The following is a 15,735-nucleotide window of genomic DNA, read 5'->3' on the forward strand; positions in this document are numbered from 1 at the left end:
TATATACATACATTTGCATAAAAGTAGCATATTTGTCCACTCCCATGTTGATAAGAGTATTAAATACTTGACAAATCTCCCTTTAAGGTACATTTTGAACAGATTAAAAAAAGTGCAATTAATCGTGATTAACTATAAAAAATCATGCGATTAATCAAGATTAAATATTTGAATGGATTGACAGCCCTAATCTCACAGTACAGTGATAGGATTATTTAGTTGTCTCGTGCTGAAACAAACTGATTACATCACTCAGTAAATCAGTTAAGGAAATCTGCTGTTTCCTACATTAAGATCCCTTTGGTGGAAACAAACAGTTGAGGCATGTAGTGCGTATTGTAGTGCAGCTCACCAGATAAATTTTTTCATTTATTAGATTGAAGTTGGAAATGTTTTACACAGGTTTTGTGTAACTCACGATTAGACTCTCCTACTAAAAAGTCATTCTCTTGTTTCCCCCAAAGGCCGAGCACAACAAAGACTGTAATCAGGAAAACACAGCAGGCTCTGTTGCTGCTTTTAGAGGGTGTGCTCTTAGAAATAGGTCCCGGTTTTTGCCCCAACCTATCTGCTGCGAGGTTCATAGGTCACCGCTGCCTCATGTTTATAAACACTGTCTTGTCGACAGCCGTGAAGCAGGCTTGTAACCACACTTAAACGTCTGCAGCCTTGAGTCAGAGCGGCATCATTCACTCCTTGGCCAAACTTAATTTCACACACCACCCATTCAAGGGCACACAGCGGTAAGTAGCCTCGCTTCCAGTTTCTAAAGGTGACTTTATATGAGAATGAAGTCAGCGTTACGCATGGATTTTATTTGGCGTGGTTTTGAAATGTTTGATTTAGTTTACGGCCTTTTGAGGGTGTCCAAGTGCTGTTTTATAACTTGTTTGTGCAGAAATTTGTGTGACAGCAATAAACCGAAAATTGCCCATAATATGACATTGCATGAAGTACTTGCACGCTTTAGATTACTGATAATAAAGTTATTGATCTTTGTTATATGGGGAGAAGGAAGTCCACTACGGGCTACTAGTTATTAGCTGATAAGCTGTTGATGTCGTCTGCACGTTGATCAAGGCTTTGAAGAATAAATAAGGGCTCTGTGTTAGCCAAGCTGAATCTTTTTCAATTGTATTCTCTGCAAAATATTTTAGTGGGATGAATACAACTACTGTAGTTACTGTTGGATAGATCACTTTAGATCAGCAGCCCATTGTAGGTCTATCAACACATGCTGTGTTTTAAAATGACGTTCCTGTGTAATGTTATTTAAGTCATCTTTCACTTATTTCCGGTGTCGTTTCTTCTGAGTTTTTGTTTTGGAACTTCTCGTGGCTATCCAGAAAGAAATCAATGTAGATATATTGTGCTCTTTTTTTTTTCGTTGTTGTTCTTGTTGCTCCAACAAGCCTACAGTTTGCAATCTGCTGTTACTAGCCTTGACAACTGTGAGGAGGATCTATCACCCTCTTTGTTTTTAACATTTAGCCCGGCATATGTAGCCTGCACAACACAAATCTATTCCCTCGAGATGCGCATGCTGTAAATCCAGTATAAACTTTGCTAACAAGCTGGCTGCCGAAGGCCTTTGTGTGTGTGTGTGTTGTGTGTGTGTGTGTGTGTGTCTGTGTGTCTGGTCTCTGCTGTGCACCATTTCACCATTATCTAGCAGTATTCCGCATCTGACCTCTCTTTACTCCTCCTCCACCCTCACCCCTCACGCATCAACCACCCACGGGCTTCGCAAGAGACCTTATGAGGATCATTTGACTGGAATGATATTGCTGCTTCAGGCTTTTTTAGAGTCGGGGGGGGATGGGGGGGTAGGAGGGAAACAAGCAATCTGTTAGACAATTCTCAGCAGAGAGTTTATTGTGCTCCAGAAAGCTCCCTGATTCAGTTATTAGATGTGTTATGCTAAGCTAAAGGTAGCAGCTTATTGTAAGTGGTTTGAATGCTGGTGTGCAGGCTTGTTATCTTATTATATGATTATATGTGACTAATGTAGAGCCTGTTGCACTGTGAGATTTCAGTGTCTTATCAAGAAGCTCTCTATTGATCACTGATTTATTGACATCAAGATTGAGTAATCTAATACCAGTCCTTCCTGTTCACAATCATTTGTTTTACAGTGTTTACTAGGGATGCACCGATACCGGATTCGGATCCGTATTGAGTTTTGACCAGTTTGCTGCATTAAAAAACGTTTACACTTGAATTTTAATTCCTGGTAATTTTTTAAGATTTTTTTTACCAAGTTCCTGATTTACGACTTATTATTTTAATAATAAAGAACAATTACATTTATAACTATGTATTTATTGGTCACATTTTGTTTTACAAAGTTAAGAAAGAAATGTTTAAATCAGGCCTGATGTGGTCTTACTAGGGATGCTCATTTTGAAAGATTGTCTTAACCGATAACTGAACCTCGTTAACCGATTATTAACCGTTAACCGACAAGATTTGTGCCTCGCACCAGCTGCAGGAGCACAACAGATATTGGTTGACGGGTGTCTCCAGTTCACCGTCCGGGAGCGTTAACTTAGCAGCTACGATGCTGCGTGTAGTGTCGCCGACATGCAGCCACTTTCCCAGTAAAAGTCTCCACCGCACATTTAGTTTAGTTTAGCAGGTTGTCAGCTGTGTGTCTGCCCAGCGGAACTTTAGCGAGTGTCCAACAAACAGTGTCTGTATTTGTGCTACGTTAGCAGCTCTAGCATTGCCGGAGGCTTCGTGCTCGCCGCCACACACGTAGTCTGAGTAACTTAAGTGAGTTTCCAACAGACCGTGTGTGTGTGTTGGTGGTGAGTGTGAGGTTGTTGGTGGCGTTCTAGCTGTGAACGTAGGTGTAGCAGTGTGTGTACACTTTATTTGTCGGTGAATAAATGCTACGAAACTACAACTCCTCCGCTCAAGCGAGCCAGAGACCGCAGCCGACTTCCTGTATCCCGCAACTCCGGCTCCGCCTCTTAAGGTGGGCTGTTAAGGTGGACCAGCTTTTCTCCTTAAAGAGACGAGCTGCTCAGCTTTTGAGTTAATTATTAACATTTCTTTTAACCGTTTTAACCAATAGTGTTAATCGGTTAAAATGCTAAATGTCGGTTAACGGTTAAACGGTTAATTATGGACATCCCTATGTCTTACACATAAAAGAAGTCACTTCCACTCAGTGAGGCATACATCTTATTTGATTAAACACTGGTATCAGATCGGTACTCGGTATCGGCCGATAGCCAAAGCCCAGATATCGCTATCGGTATCGGGACTGAAAAAGTTGAATCGGTGCATCCCTAATGTTTACACACAGGAGTCCACATAAAAGCTACCACTCTTGCTTCTTTACCCATGATCATTTTGAAGGGAACGTGTGAGAGTATACCATTATATTCGGCAACTCTTGTTGTTTAATATTTGGGCCGGTATATGTCAATGTCAGAAAAATATGAATATTGTGATATATATCAGTCCAACTTTCAATATGATGATATTTTAGGCAGGTCGAGGCAGCAGAGCATTTGGAGGAATCAGATGATTAATCTGACTTTTTACTTTTCTTACACACCTGATAAAAATGACAAACAGGATACAAAGCAGTGGGCAACCTCCGGTTCTGAAAGGTGAAGCCAATGCTGAAGTGCTTTAAACTTGCATTCTTCCTAACAGCCAGCAGGGGGCGACTCCTCTGGCTGCTAAAAGAAGTCTGATTGTATAGAAGTCTATGAGAAAATGAGCCTACTTCTCACTTGATTTATTACCTCAGTAAACATTGTAAACATGAGTTTATGGTCTCAATCTCTAGTTTCAAGTCTTCTTCAATACAGCATGATGTTCATTTAGTAAATGATGGTCCCATTTAGAGTCAAATAGACCATAAAGCAGGGGATGCTTTAGGGCGGGGCTACCTTGTGATTGACAGGTCACTACCACGGCGTTGTCCAGTCTGGGAGTTGTCTGTGTTTCTGTCTTGCGACTTTAACCCTTTCACAGTGTGTTTTCACTTCATCAAAGTTAATTGTAACATTTTGGTCGCCTAAAAATGTCTCAATCAGTGTTCGGTTGTACTTAGCGCCACCCTCTCAGGTCACTTCTGTTTGCAAAAAAACAAGATGGTGCTTGTGTCTAAAAGGTAACCCGCGAGTTGGAGAAACTTTTGTGAGATGGTTAAGGTTAGGCATTGATTTTGAATAGTTAAAGTTAGGTCGTTGGGCAGTGAGTCTTGTGAGAGTTTTTGCAGATTTCATATCACATTTCACAATTTGCGGGTTACCCTCCAGACATGACCCAATACGGCAACGGCCAAAAAACCAAGATGGCAACAGCCAAAATGCCGAACTTGAGGCTTCAGAACGGCAGTCCGCAAACCAATGGGTGACGTCACGGTGATAACGTCCACTTCCTATATACAGTCTATGATAAACAATTACAGTTGCCGTTGTCATTAATCAGTCCAACCATCTAAAGTGACACAGTCAGCGGGGTCTTTTGCCATTGTGGTCTTAAAACTGGGTGAGGAGATATGGAGCGAGATGCAGCTGCACAGAATGTGACTGTGACACTAAGGGCATACAAACATTTGATGGAGCCTAAAAAAACAATCCTCCAAAAACCTGTTGTCATTATAAAACATCTCAATTGGTGGAGAACTGGTCAGGAACAAAACTCACCAGTCAAACAGTCTGAATGATGTTTACTTGGTTTTTAAGCTATTTTTATAATAGTTTTTTATGACTACCAAAAAAGTGATTCTGCTAATGTTACTTTCCTGTTTTGGCAGGGGACCAGAAGTAAGGGGACAATGCGTGTCCACGTGCACACCAAGTTCTGTTTCCTGTGCGTGTTCACCTTCCTCTTCCATCAATGCAACCACTGCCATGGAGAAGAGCACGACCATCAGCACGGTGAACATCACCACGCCGACCACACCCACAGCGACCTGCAGATTTCTGAGGCTCCATACGTGAGAGGAGCCACTTTGTCTCCGGAGGCCAAGAGTTCTCAAGGGCACACCCTAGAGGAGGAGCAGCGCTTCTACATCCAGCAGCTATTCAGGCGCTACGGCCAGAAAGACCGGCTAGACTTCCAGGGATTTCAGAGTCTGCTGGTTAACTTGGGTCTGGGTGAAGTGAAGGTGGTAGATGTAGATCACGAGGAGCTGGGCCATGACCACGTAGCTCACCTCGACCTGGTGGATATGCAGGAGGGGCTTCACTCCCATTCATCCGACAATGAAGAGCATAGCCACGGTCACGGTCACGGGCACGGGCACGGTCATCCACACCACAAGCCTGGCTCCCACCATCCACACACAGAACAAGCTCCCACCAGGTGCACCCAGCAGACCACTACTGCCAGTCCAGCTGCTGGTGCACCTACAGGACATGACCATAAACATGATCACACCAAGGTAGAGGATAGTGACCATAAACATTCTGATGGACATGTGCAGGACACACACGATCATGACCACGACCATGATCACGCACATGAAAAAGAGCGCAAACATGAGCAGGTACAGGAGCACTCTAACCACAAGGACCTGTCCTCCCAACCTCACAGTGATCACGACCACAGTGACCACGACCACAGCGATCATGGCCACGGCGACCACGACCACAGTGACCACGACCACAGCGATCATGGCCACGGCGACCACGACCACAGCGATCACGGCCACAGCGATCATGACCACAGCGATCATGAACATGACCACAATCATGTCCCCGAAGTGCAGACGATCACAGACACCCCCCCCCTCAGCCAGGGACAGCAGCCCTCTGCCCGGTTGGAGCCGTCCCAAGTCCCTCAGGTGCAACAGTCCTCTCCTGCCACCACAGAAAGTCGGCCCAAGAAGCAGAGAAAGCCAGGCAGGGTCAGAGGACAGCGAGGGCGAAACAAAACTCCTTCTCCTCTCACACCTCAGCCCGATGACCACGACCATCAAACTGAACACAGTCACGACCACGATCACGGTCACGGTCACAGCCACTCTCATAAAGATAAGAGAGAAGCACCAGTAGGGCCTGCACGCCCCACTCTGCCAGTCCCCATCTTGTCTGGCCACCCACAAGGATTGTCTCATCAGCATGAGGAGGTAGGACTTGTTTGAACCCACTAACTGATGTTAGCTTTGACATGCGAGAAGCTCCACTTCAAGAACTTGTGTCTTGAATATGAACAGATTCATAGACCGTTATGGGCAGTGAGACTGCTTGTCAGTATCTTAGCTACCTGATAATTCTCAGATGTTACACATCATATATCGTCTTTGTCATTGTTGCCATTTATTCTGACCAGGTTTGTTTGCATACACAGAATTGTGTTTTTTTTTTATGTGTTGGGTTTCATAGAAACTTTTCCGCTCTACTGTCCGTATCTCAGTTTTGTCTAAACAGTCATTAAGTCACCTAAGTACTACTTTCAAGTTTACAGACGTAAGTATTTGATTCGCAATGGATACACGTTGCGTGGAGCTTGTTAGTGTTTATGTCACAGTATTTACAATTTAGTTTAATTACTTCAGCTGTTCAATGTATCCACTTACAACGGTTCGTTTGGTCATGTCTAGAAGGTAACCCCCAGGTTGTGAATATTTGCAAAAACTCTTGCGAGACTCGCTGCCCAACGACCTAACTGTTCTAGATCAATGTCTGACCTTTACCATCAGACACTGGAGACATCATTCAAGACACGACCGGTTCCTATGATATCTTATGAAAAGTTATTCCTCATTTTTCGAGCATTTTCCTACAAATGTCCAGCAACACGTGATAACACAAAACTACTTAGTTAGGTTTAGGAAAAGATCGTAGTTTGGGTTAAAATAACTATGGGAATGACAAATCGTTTACTTCTGGTTTCACACGGGACACAAACAGTGGTCTCCTGGGTGTCCCGTGTTCTTTGACCAACCCATCCACCCCGACCTCCTCCCTATGCGGCGTTTGTCGCTCTTTATACTTCCTGATTCACAATTACGTGGATTACATACAAATAGATTTGGAACGGTGTATGAGAACAGCCTGATCTGTTACATGGCCAGTGGTTACTTTCCTTTATACTGTCCTATCTCCTTCTCCTTCCAGTGTTTGAACCTGACTCAACTCCTCACCTACTACGGCCTGAATCCCGAATCGCTCATCTCCCCCAGCCAGTTCACCTACCTGTGTCCTGCCCTGCTCTACCAGATAGATAGTCGCGTCTGCATCCGCCATTACCACCAGATGGATGTGCAGCAGGAAGACATGGAGCCCGTCAGTTCCGGTAAGAGCGAAGTATCTTATTGATCCAGTCCGTTTTAACTGAAGACACTTCTAGAAAGTAACAAACAATAATTTCAGCAAGTGTGAACCAAAACACTGCGAAGAGCCCCGTCTAAAGTATTCAAGACCTCACTGAGGGCTTTACTCCAGAACCAAACAAGGCCATGATCAGCAGACTCTATGGGAGCATGGTCTAAAGTGCATGGCGCAAGTGTATTTATGGCGTCTCCAACTCCACTTCTGCTAGTTAAGCTGCGCAAAGTAAAGCGCAAGGGTCAAAGGGGTAGTATTTAGTCTCTTAGTTAATCATAGGTGTGTTTTGGGCGTAACAGGAATGACACCAATCAGAGGTTCAATTCAATTTATTTTTATAAAGCGTCAAATCATAACAGAAGTTCTTTATATATAGAGCAGGTCTTAGACCGTACACCATAGTTTAGAGACCCAACAAGAGATCCCACCAAGCGCGCTGTGGCCAGGAAAAACTGAAAAGAGAGAGAGAGAGAGAGAGAGAGAGAGAGACATCTCTCATTCCCTTTAAAAGCACATTGGGGCTTTGCTATTTAAAAGGCAGATTCTGAAAATTGGAGAAGCGAGCCGTTTTCTGCTTCGTGCACGAAGTGAAAGTGTGCCAGCAGATGTATGTGGTGCTTGGCCGGTGGACCCTCTGTCTCCGCTGTCTACCAATCCTCTGTCCCATCAACAAATCCATCTGACTGCATATGAGCAAATGCACCGATAACCTATTTAACCGGTACATGTTTCAAAATTCGTTATATAATTATAAGCACGAGGCTAAATATGATAAACATGTATTGATAAATAATGAAAACTGTATTGCTTTCCGATGCAACCCACGGGTGGTTTGGACCGGCTGAGCGGAATCCTTCTGAGATGCATTACGCACCGACTTACACCCAGGCTCTGCCGGAGAGGCGGTGCGTAACACTCGGATCCATCAGCCTCAAAACGCCGCCGTTTACGGTGAGAGGGCCTGCAAACTTTGAAGTAGCCTACATCTACACTCGCACACGCAGAGAGATGAGGAGACGAGACGGTGTGTGTGCACCGTGATCTCTCTGGTCACGCCGGTGACCGGAGGAGCGCTGAGAGCACGCCGCAGGTTGAGCAACACAGAATGCCTGAGAGCCTCACTTCATTATGTTCCATTATATTCTGAATTTTCACCTGCCGCCTGACTTTAGTGTTTTCCTTTTCATAAATAAGAACATTGTTCTTGTGCCGACACTGTATTTAACTGAGGAGGAGTGTTCACGCGCTGTGAACCCGCCTGTGTAGACGCATCTTACTATCTGAATAATGCGCCCTTTAAATAGCAGGAAAATACTGCGGCAGACTTTAGACCAGGTTTCTGTTGGTCAATGGTGCAATTGCTTTCTGCTGCCTCAAGATAGCAATGCACCAACGAAGCGCCTGACTAAACCTCATTTTAAGGCCAACACGCCCATGGGCGCACAGATGGGTGTAAATGACAACTGCGTCTGTCTGAAACTAGCGAAGACAGTTGCGCCGCTTTGCGCCGCTTTGCGCCGCTTTGCGCCGGGTGTGAGATAGGGCCCTTTGTCTGTCGGGTTGTTGTTGTGGACATTCTTATTTCTCTGTTTTTCTGCAAGACATAGAAGCAAGAATATGAAGGGTTTAACCTCACTATACATGTTAGGGGTTTGAGGTTTGCCCAAGGTGCAATAAGAGCCTGCAGCTCTTGACCCCAACCATTGTTCTGCATAAAAGAAATTGCAGCATGCCAACATCAGTCCACTCTTCTTCAGCTACACATGTTTCCTGTGATGTTTGTGTCCAGTTTTGTTTTGTTTTTCACACTTTTTTGAGTGTAGTAAAAAATCTGTAGCTGGGCTGCCATGAGTTTAGATTGTAAAAGCTCTGCCACGGCTGAACAACGTCCTGGTGTACAGGAGATTTCAGATTATTTTAGGCTTCATATGGATTTTAAAGATCAATAGCTCACTACACAGCAAAGCAACAGTGTAATGATTAGATATTGCCACAGTGTTCAGTCTTTGTGTGATCTTCTCACCGATATTTTTGTTTGCACAATGGATCAAGTAACAGCACCTTTAAACCCATCAGTACATAATCTCATTTGGATCACAGTCCACTCAGCATGTTTGTTCAGGAGCTCATTGTTTCGTAGTCAGATCCCAGTGATATCATCATGACTGTGAGCGTACCTCAGACAGTGACACAACCTCAAAAAAGGTGGGAGAGTGAAATAATACCCAGAGGATGTGAGATTATTGAATCATTCTATTCTATTCAGTGATTCTCAAAGTGGTGTCCGTGGACCCCCGGGGGTCCGTGGCACTCTTACAGGGGGTCCGCCAAATAATTTGCTATAAATTATAAAATTGTGCTGTATCATTGAAAAGTGCATATCTACAGATGGGGACCATTTGCACCAATAGAACAAGCATATTGTGTCATTACTCCCCCCCCTCCCCACGTTAGCTTTGGGCCAATAGAACCTCTGATATGATTGTGACACATCACGTCAATCTGTCATGAATCAGTCACTTCGCTCAGGGCGCAACGAACCGTTCCTGCTGCTTAGCTTAGCTTAGCTTAGCTTAGCTTATTAGCCAGCTAGCTAGCTGGCGAGCATGGAGAAATATTTTAGTCAGTCCACATCGTCAAGTGACGCTAAGACCACAGTAGCTAAGTTGAGAAAATATGACAACAGTTATATTAAGCGACAGCGACAGGAGACCTCAATGCGTCAATCATTAACATGATTCACATTGAAATGTGTTTCTGTTCATCACTATCAAACAGGTCTGAAGGAGCTAGGTTGAAAAGTTTTAGAATACAAATCTAAGCATCTAAGAGTACAAATGGTAGTTAAATGGTTAAATGGTAAGCATTATGCCTAAGTGTTAGGATTATTAGGGGGGTCCTTAGAAAATGTTCTCCCCTTTAAGGGGTCCCTGGCCCAATAAGTTTGAGAACCTCTGGTTTACAGAACAACTAGTGTTAGAGTATCATACTGATAGGAATTTGATCTATGAAAGTGAAATCATCTGTAAATTGATTGTTATCGGTGCCATCAGCCAGAGAAAACAGCTCTCCTTCTAAGCAGGAAACCACAGGGACATCACTATAAACCATTGGGTTTATAATGAGATGCTATCACTATGTGTAAACCTGGAGCTCCTCTCTTGGGGAGGAGTGACAGACCTGCATAATAGAACACTTATTGAAATAATCAAGCCATATTTTATAGTGGTAATAATTGAATTGAAGCAGAAATTGTAGCCCCGATCCCCTGAGTATCCCTACCATTGTTTGCTCCATCTTTTCTCATTTTCACTTCATTGATAGGGGCAGCTTTTTCTCTCATTTTCTGCTATCCAGAGCAGCAGCGAACACTCACCAGAGCGTAACTTGAACACTGACATTAGTTTAAAAAAAACAAAAAACAAACAGGATGTTGAAAGTCAGTGCAAGTAATTTGAGAGCACAGCTCACAGACCCAATGAGTAGGCTGTTACTAATCTCAGGCTTCTTGTATTTCTACAAAACCAACACTTAATTAACTCTTATTTACAGATGAGGAAAGCATATGGCTTTGGATGTAAGACAGCAGGCTTAGAGAATAAGCTGTTGAGCTTTACAGTCACACAAAACTGTCACAGTCTCATAATAAAAGAGGTGTTTTTCCTGTTTGCTGTTAACCGTGCTCTTTGATCTTGATAACGCTTTACCAAGTATGAAACCACAGGCTTATCTCAGTACAATCTCCTTTGTTTAACAATTGTTTATACTCGGAAAGGTTTCTCAAAACTGTCAGGAAATTGTGCTTCTTATTCATATTTGTACACTTCTAAATGTAATCTTCCACTGTGGCCACTTTGCAGCTCTACAGGAGCGGAATGTGACTAAATGATTTACTTATGCGTACACTGATAGATGCAGAGGGAGGACAGAGGGTCACTCTTATTACTTACCCACTCATTTTCTTGACTGGTCTCGATCTCAAACTGATACCTCAGAAACCCACATTTCTGTTTTGTCCTGTCAGGTAAACTGCAGTTAAATGCATCTAGCTGCAGATGTAGGTGTGGACGGCATGAAAAAAACACCAGCATGACTCGGCACGCCCCCAGTTTGGAGAAACAGACCAGAGTACCAGCATGGGAGCAAAGCAATGTAGTGCTGTGGATGGGGTACAGCAGCAAAACATATTTTAGCCACCTAAAAGAAAGACTCACCTAAAATAATCAATATCAGTTTAAATGAACGCTATATTTAGAATATTTTCACCCGTTTACCTCGCCGTCAGACAGCCCTTTCCGACTGGGAACTGAAGCCATTGTATCCATCTATGCTCTCGCCAAAGCCACCAGACTCCATTGAAAAAAAACTGTAATTTTACCTCACAGAACACGGCGTCTACCTCTGCTAAGATCAGTTAGTTTATTTGCGTTATTGTGCGACTTCGGTGAATCCGAACTAAACAAAGTCACACAATAACGCAACCAGACTAACCGATCGTGGCAGCTGCCCCCCGTCCACAGCAGTACATTGCTTTGGTTCCGTGCGGTAACTCCTGTCTGTTTCTGCAAACTGGGGGCGTGCCGACTGTCATCTACTGTAGATAATACACTGAGTATGGATAAGTACCTCATACAACCCCGCTTCAAAACACCCAGACTATCCCTTTAATACGTTAAACTTCTATAGCCTCCACATTTTTGGAAGAATGATTGTGCTGGTTACTGTATCAACCATATAATGATTGGACAAAGCTATTTTTAGATGTGATTGTGGATGCAGCAAGTATTAGGCATAATCATGAATCGATTAATTTTTCAGTCAATCACAAATCCCAGTGAGCATAATGCATAACTAATGGCCGTCAGCAGGAGTTGATTGGCAGTGAATGTATTAACAGAGCTGTGGAAAAGTCAGCTTGGCATGTCACTGTGTGTCTTGGACCACATTCACTGGGAGAAAGTTAATGTTTGAATGAATAGGCGACCAAATTTGCCATATCGCATCCGGCTCTTAATAGAGTTCATCATGTGACTGACACTCTAAAACACTCACCTAACTGCTGCACTCATGATTTGCGCTCCGTGCCTATGACAACGTGTGCCCTTTTGTTATTAAATAATTTGAGTTGCCATGGCAGCAAACGAGCGGTCCTATCATGTGTAATGAAATTATGTTGAAAAAAAGTCATTTTTCTCGCAGTGATCTCTCTTCTTTCAGTTTGTGTTCCAAATCTCTGAATTAATAATACTCAAAAAGAAAAGTCAAAAAAGAGGCTGAAAGATCAGCGATAAAGAATGAAGGTCAGTGTGAAGCCCTGCTCTGGGACCTCGCAGTGTTTCACAGTTTATGAGAATGCAAAACATAAAATCGCAGTGTTTTTAAAGTTAATGAGTTACAGGTCGTGAAATAAAGGTCATAAAGCCATAAAAGCTGGCTGCAAATCAAACCAGGACCAGTAATCACAGTTTCTACAAACAGAAATAGCAAAAAAAGCTGCTGTTTCTATGGATTTGTGTGTGTGTGTGTGTGTGTGTGTGTGTGTGTATTAGTGGGTCGAACATGTAAATCTCTAGGAATAGATGGCCACCTGGAGTGAAAATGCATTGTGAAGCCTGTATGTATAGTAATCAATCTGAAACACGCTGCATTTACGGTAAATTTGTTCTCATGTTCTGTATTTACGCCTGCAGTGTAATTGGATTTTAGTTTTCATTTACGTTATGCAAAGTAGGCAAGGAGTTTAGGAGCTGTCACAGTAAACAACATGGCAAGTGTGCGGTCATAAGATGATCTGCACAACCTGATTTATTTTTAATTAGAGGTAGAAAGTGCCATTTTTATGAGAAAAAAAATGTGCTCTTTGTGAACACTTTAGGACAGAATAACACTGTCAAAGCAGCAGGCACTTGAGTTTAACTGTGAGATTGGAGGAATTCCCTAACTGTATACGCCCTCTTAAACCTTTAATTATTAAACGCACTCTCCCCTCCGGAGACACCTGTATCACATGTGCCTCAGGCAGCGGTGTGCTGCCACTGAAAACAGTCATAAAATTGGTAATGACGACGAAGAAACGCAGCACGAACAAGTCAAAAGGGCAGGGATGGCTCCTCATTAGTGGAATACTAGAGCCGCTAGATTGTCTGCAATTGTGCACTAAGAGTCAACCATAGGCATCGCCACACGCCGCGAAGTTACCTCTCATTTACCTCCTGCCGGTGTCCACGGGGGGGCTCTGAAAATTTGCGGTCGGTTTCTCTCCGGTCCCCACACCCCTCTCCTTTTGCGCTGTGCCAATTAGGAGAGCCTAAGCGACACCCTGGGCCATTTTTTCTGAGCCGTGGCTTGCAGGAGATGCGTAATTGGAAAGAAGACACAGACCAGTGGGTCTCCTTCTCCTCTCTTCTGTTCCCTTATCACCGCCTTCCATCGCCCCGCTGCAACCCCCCGCACACCTCCACGTCTACACACAGAACCACAACTGCATAAGGGTAATGAGATAGAGAAGTAGATGAGCTGTGTGAGTGTGAAGGACCTGCAGTGTCTGGCTGATATACAGTTGCCTCTCAGGGTTACACGTTGTTCCGCTTGATGCGACAAATAAGAAAGCAGTCGACTGGAGCACCTTTTACTTTGGTAAGGCACATTGAAAAAGGCGCCAACTGTAGAACCAGAAAGTGAGGGTTATTAGAGACATTTTCATCTATGATGAGGAAATGAATTGAGCCTGTCCAGTTTGTCCTTCCTTGTGATGAGGTTCTCTCCACAATACGTTCAGTGGATTAACTGGTGCTCTATGCTGTAGCTGCAGCAGAGATCCCATTATTCACATTATTATCATTATTCATTATTATTATCAGTATGTGGTCTTAAATATTTAATCACAACCGTCTCTCTAACTATAGAGACTATAGACTATGGGTCATTTTTACACTGTGAATCGTAGCGGGGACACAGATTCTGGATCCTCATTTTACTCTGTTACTAATGCCTATCAGGGGTTTGTCTTAATTAGATATAAATACAGTGACTGCCTCGGATGTACAAACGTACATGATGACGTTGTCTTTCGCAACGTTACGTAAAAAGGCTAAGGGCAGTTGTTGTTTATTTACAGTTACGTTACGTTGTTACGTTGCGTTGTTACGTTGCGTTGTTACGTTGCGTTGTTACGTTGCGTTGTTACGTTGCGTTGTTACGCTGTTGCACTGCGGTGTTGCGCTGCGGTGTTGCGCTGCGGTGTTGCGCTGCGGTGTTGCGCTGCGGTGTTGCGCTGCGGTGTTACGCTGCGTTGTTACGCTGCATTGTTACGTTGTTAGGCTACGTTGTTACTTTATGTTGCGTTGTTACGTTGCGTTGTTATGTTACGTTCTTACGCTGTTACGTTACGTTGTTGCGTTGTTACGTTACATTGTTACGTTACGTTCTTACGCTGTTACGTTACGCTGTTACGTTACGCTGTTACGTTACGCTGTTACATGTTGTTAACTTTTTGGGGTTCAGGAACTCACCTTCAACGTATCCCGTGGTTTTCAGAAACGTACAATGCCAACCTTTTTTCTGACGACTGGGTTGGTAGAATAGTTCATAGATTACGTTCTATTCTAACAAATCTATAACTCTTAGAATCTGCAAATATGTTTAATACATATCTAATATCTTTCTAATACAATTCTCTTGTATTGTTCTTTCACATAACTAAGACAATAGAAGTGTAAAAAATAGTCAAATTAAACCAAAGGATGTACATGAGGTGGTCCCCAGTATATTGTCTATCTTGTAAGGGGTCCTAGAACCTCTGCTGTATGCTATGGCCTCCACAGTCACCAGAGCTCCACCCAGTTTAACACTTCTGGGAGTCTTTGGAGCGATGAACTCCATCATCAAAACACCAAATGCCACCAGATCTTTGTCATGGCTTCGGAGGACACATGTAAACCTGCAATGAGAGTCAGGCTTCCCAAAAGCCTAATGGTGGCTATAATCAGCACTAAAGCACCAGGGCCTTCCTCTTCAGTTAAAATATTTCCCCCAGGAGGAACTCCAGCCTCCTGTTTTGAGTGGAGGGACGGCTGCCAGAGGGGGAAGACTTTTTTTTGCAATGTTTTTTAATCCTACAGCTGGGTAATGGGACAGTAACAGCTTGATTCAGTCTCTCTAAAGACCACTCTGTCAGACACAAGACATGTTTCAGATCATCTCTTCACAAGCGACACCACCTGGGGCCGATTAGACGGGGAGAGGAAGTGCGTCTGCCAGTGTGATTTTACTGTTATGAGTCATTTCTTCCCTCTGGCTAGATGGCAGCTTTGGTGCTTTTGTTTAGATGAATTAAGCTCTATCGGTGCTCAATAGTTTGTAACATGTTGACCAGTTATATATTGGGTGTTAAGTAATGGGCAAATACTCCCCAGGGTCAAACCCTTTTACCCTGACA

At 43.5% G+C, this 15,735-nt stretch overlaps 1 protein-coding gene across 2 annotated transcripts in view; it reads left to right on the forward strand.

Moving 5' to 3' along the window:
* The window catches only part of slc39a10 (solute carrier family 39 member 10), a 43,388-nt gene that overhangs the window by 15,714 nt on the left and 11,939 nt on the right, over window positions 1-15,735 (forward strand). For both annotated transcript variants that reach the window (XM_074658135.1, XM_074658134.1), the window contains 2 exons: window positions 4,781-6,097; window positions 7,089-7,266. In XM_074658135.1, coding sequence (XP_074514236.1) covers window positions 4,802-6,097; window positions 7,089-7,266 — 1,474 coding nt within the window. In that variant the 5' untranslated portion in view covers window positions 4,781-4,801. The remainder of the gene's footprint in view (window positions 1-4,780; window positions 6,098-7,088; window positions 7,267-15,735) is intronic.

Source organism: Sebastes fasciatus, chromosome 14, assembly GCF_043250625.1.
Source record: "Sebastes fasciatus isolate fSebFas1 chromosome 14, fSebFas1.pri, whole genome shotgun sequence".
Taxonomy (NCBI): Eukaryota; Metazoa; Chordata; class Actinopteri; order Perciformes; family Sebastidae; genus Sebastes; species Sebastes fasciatus.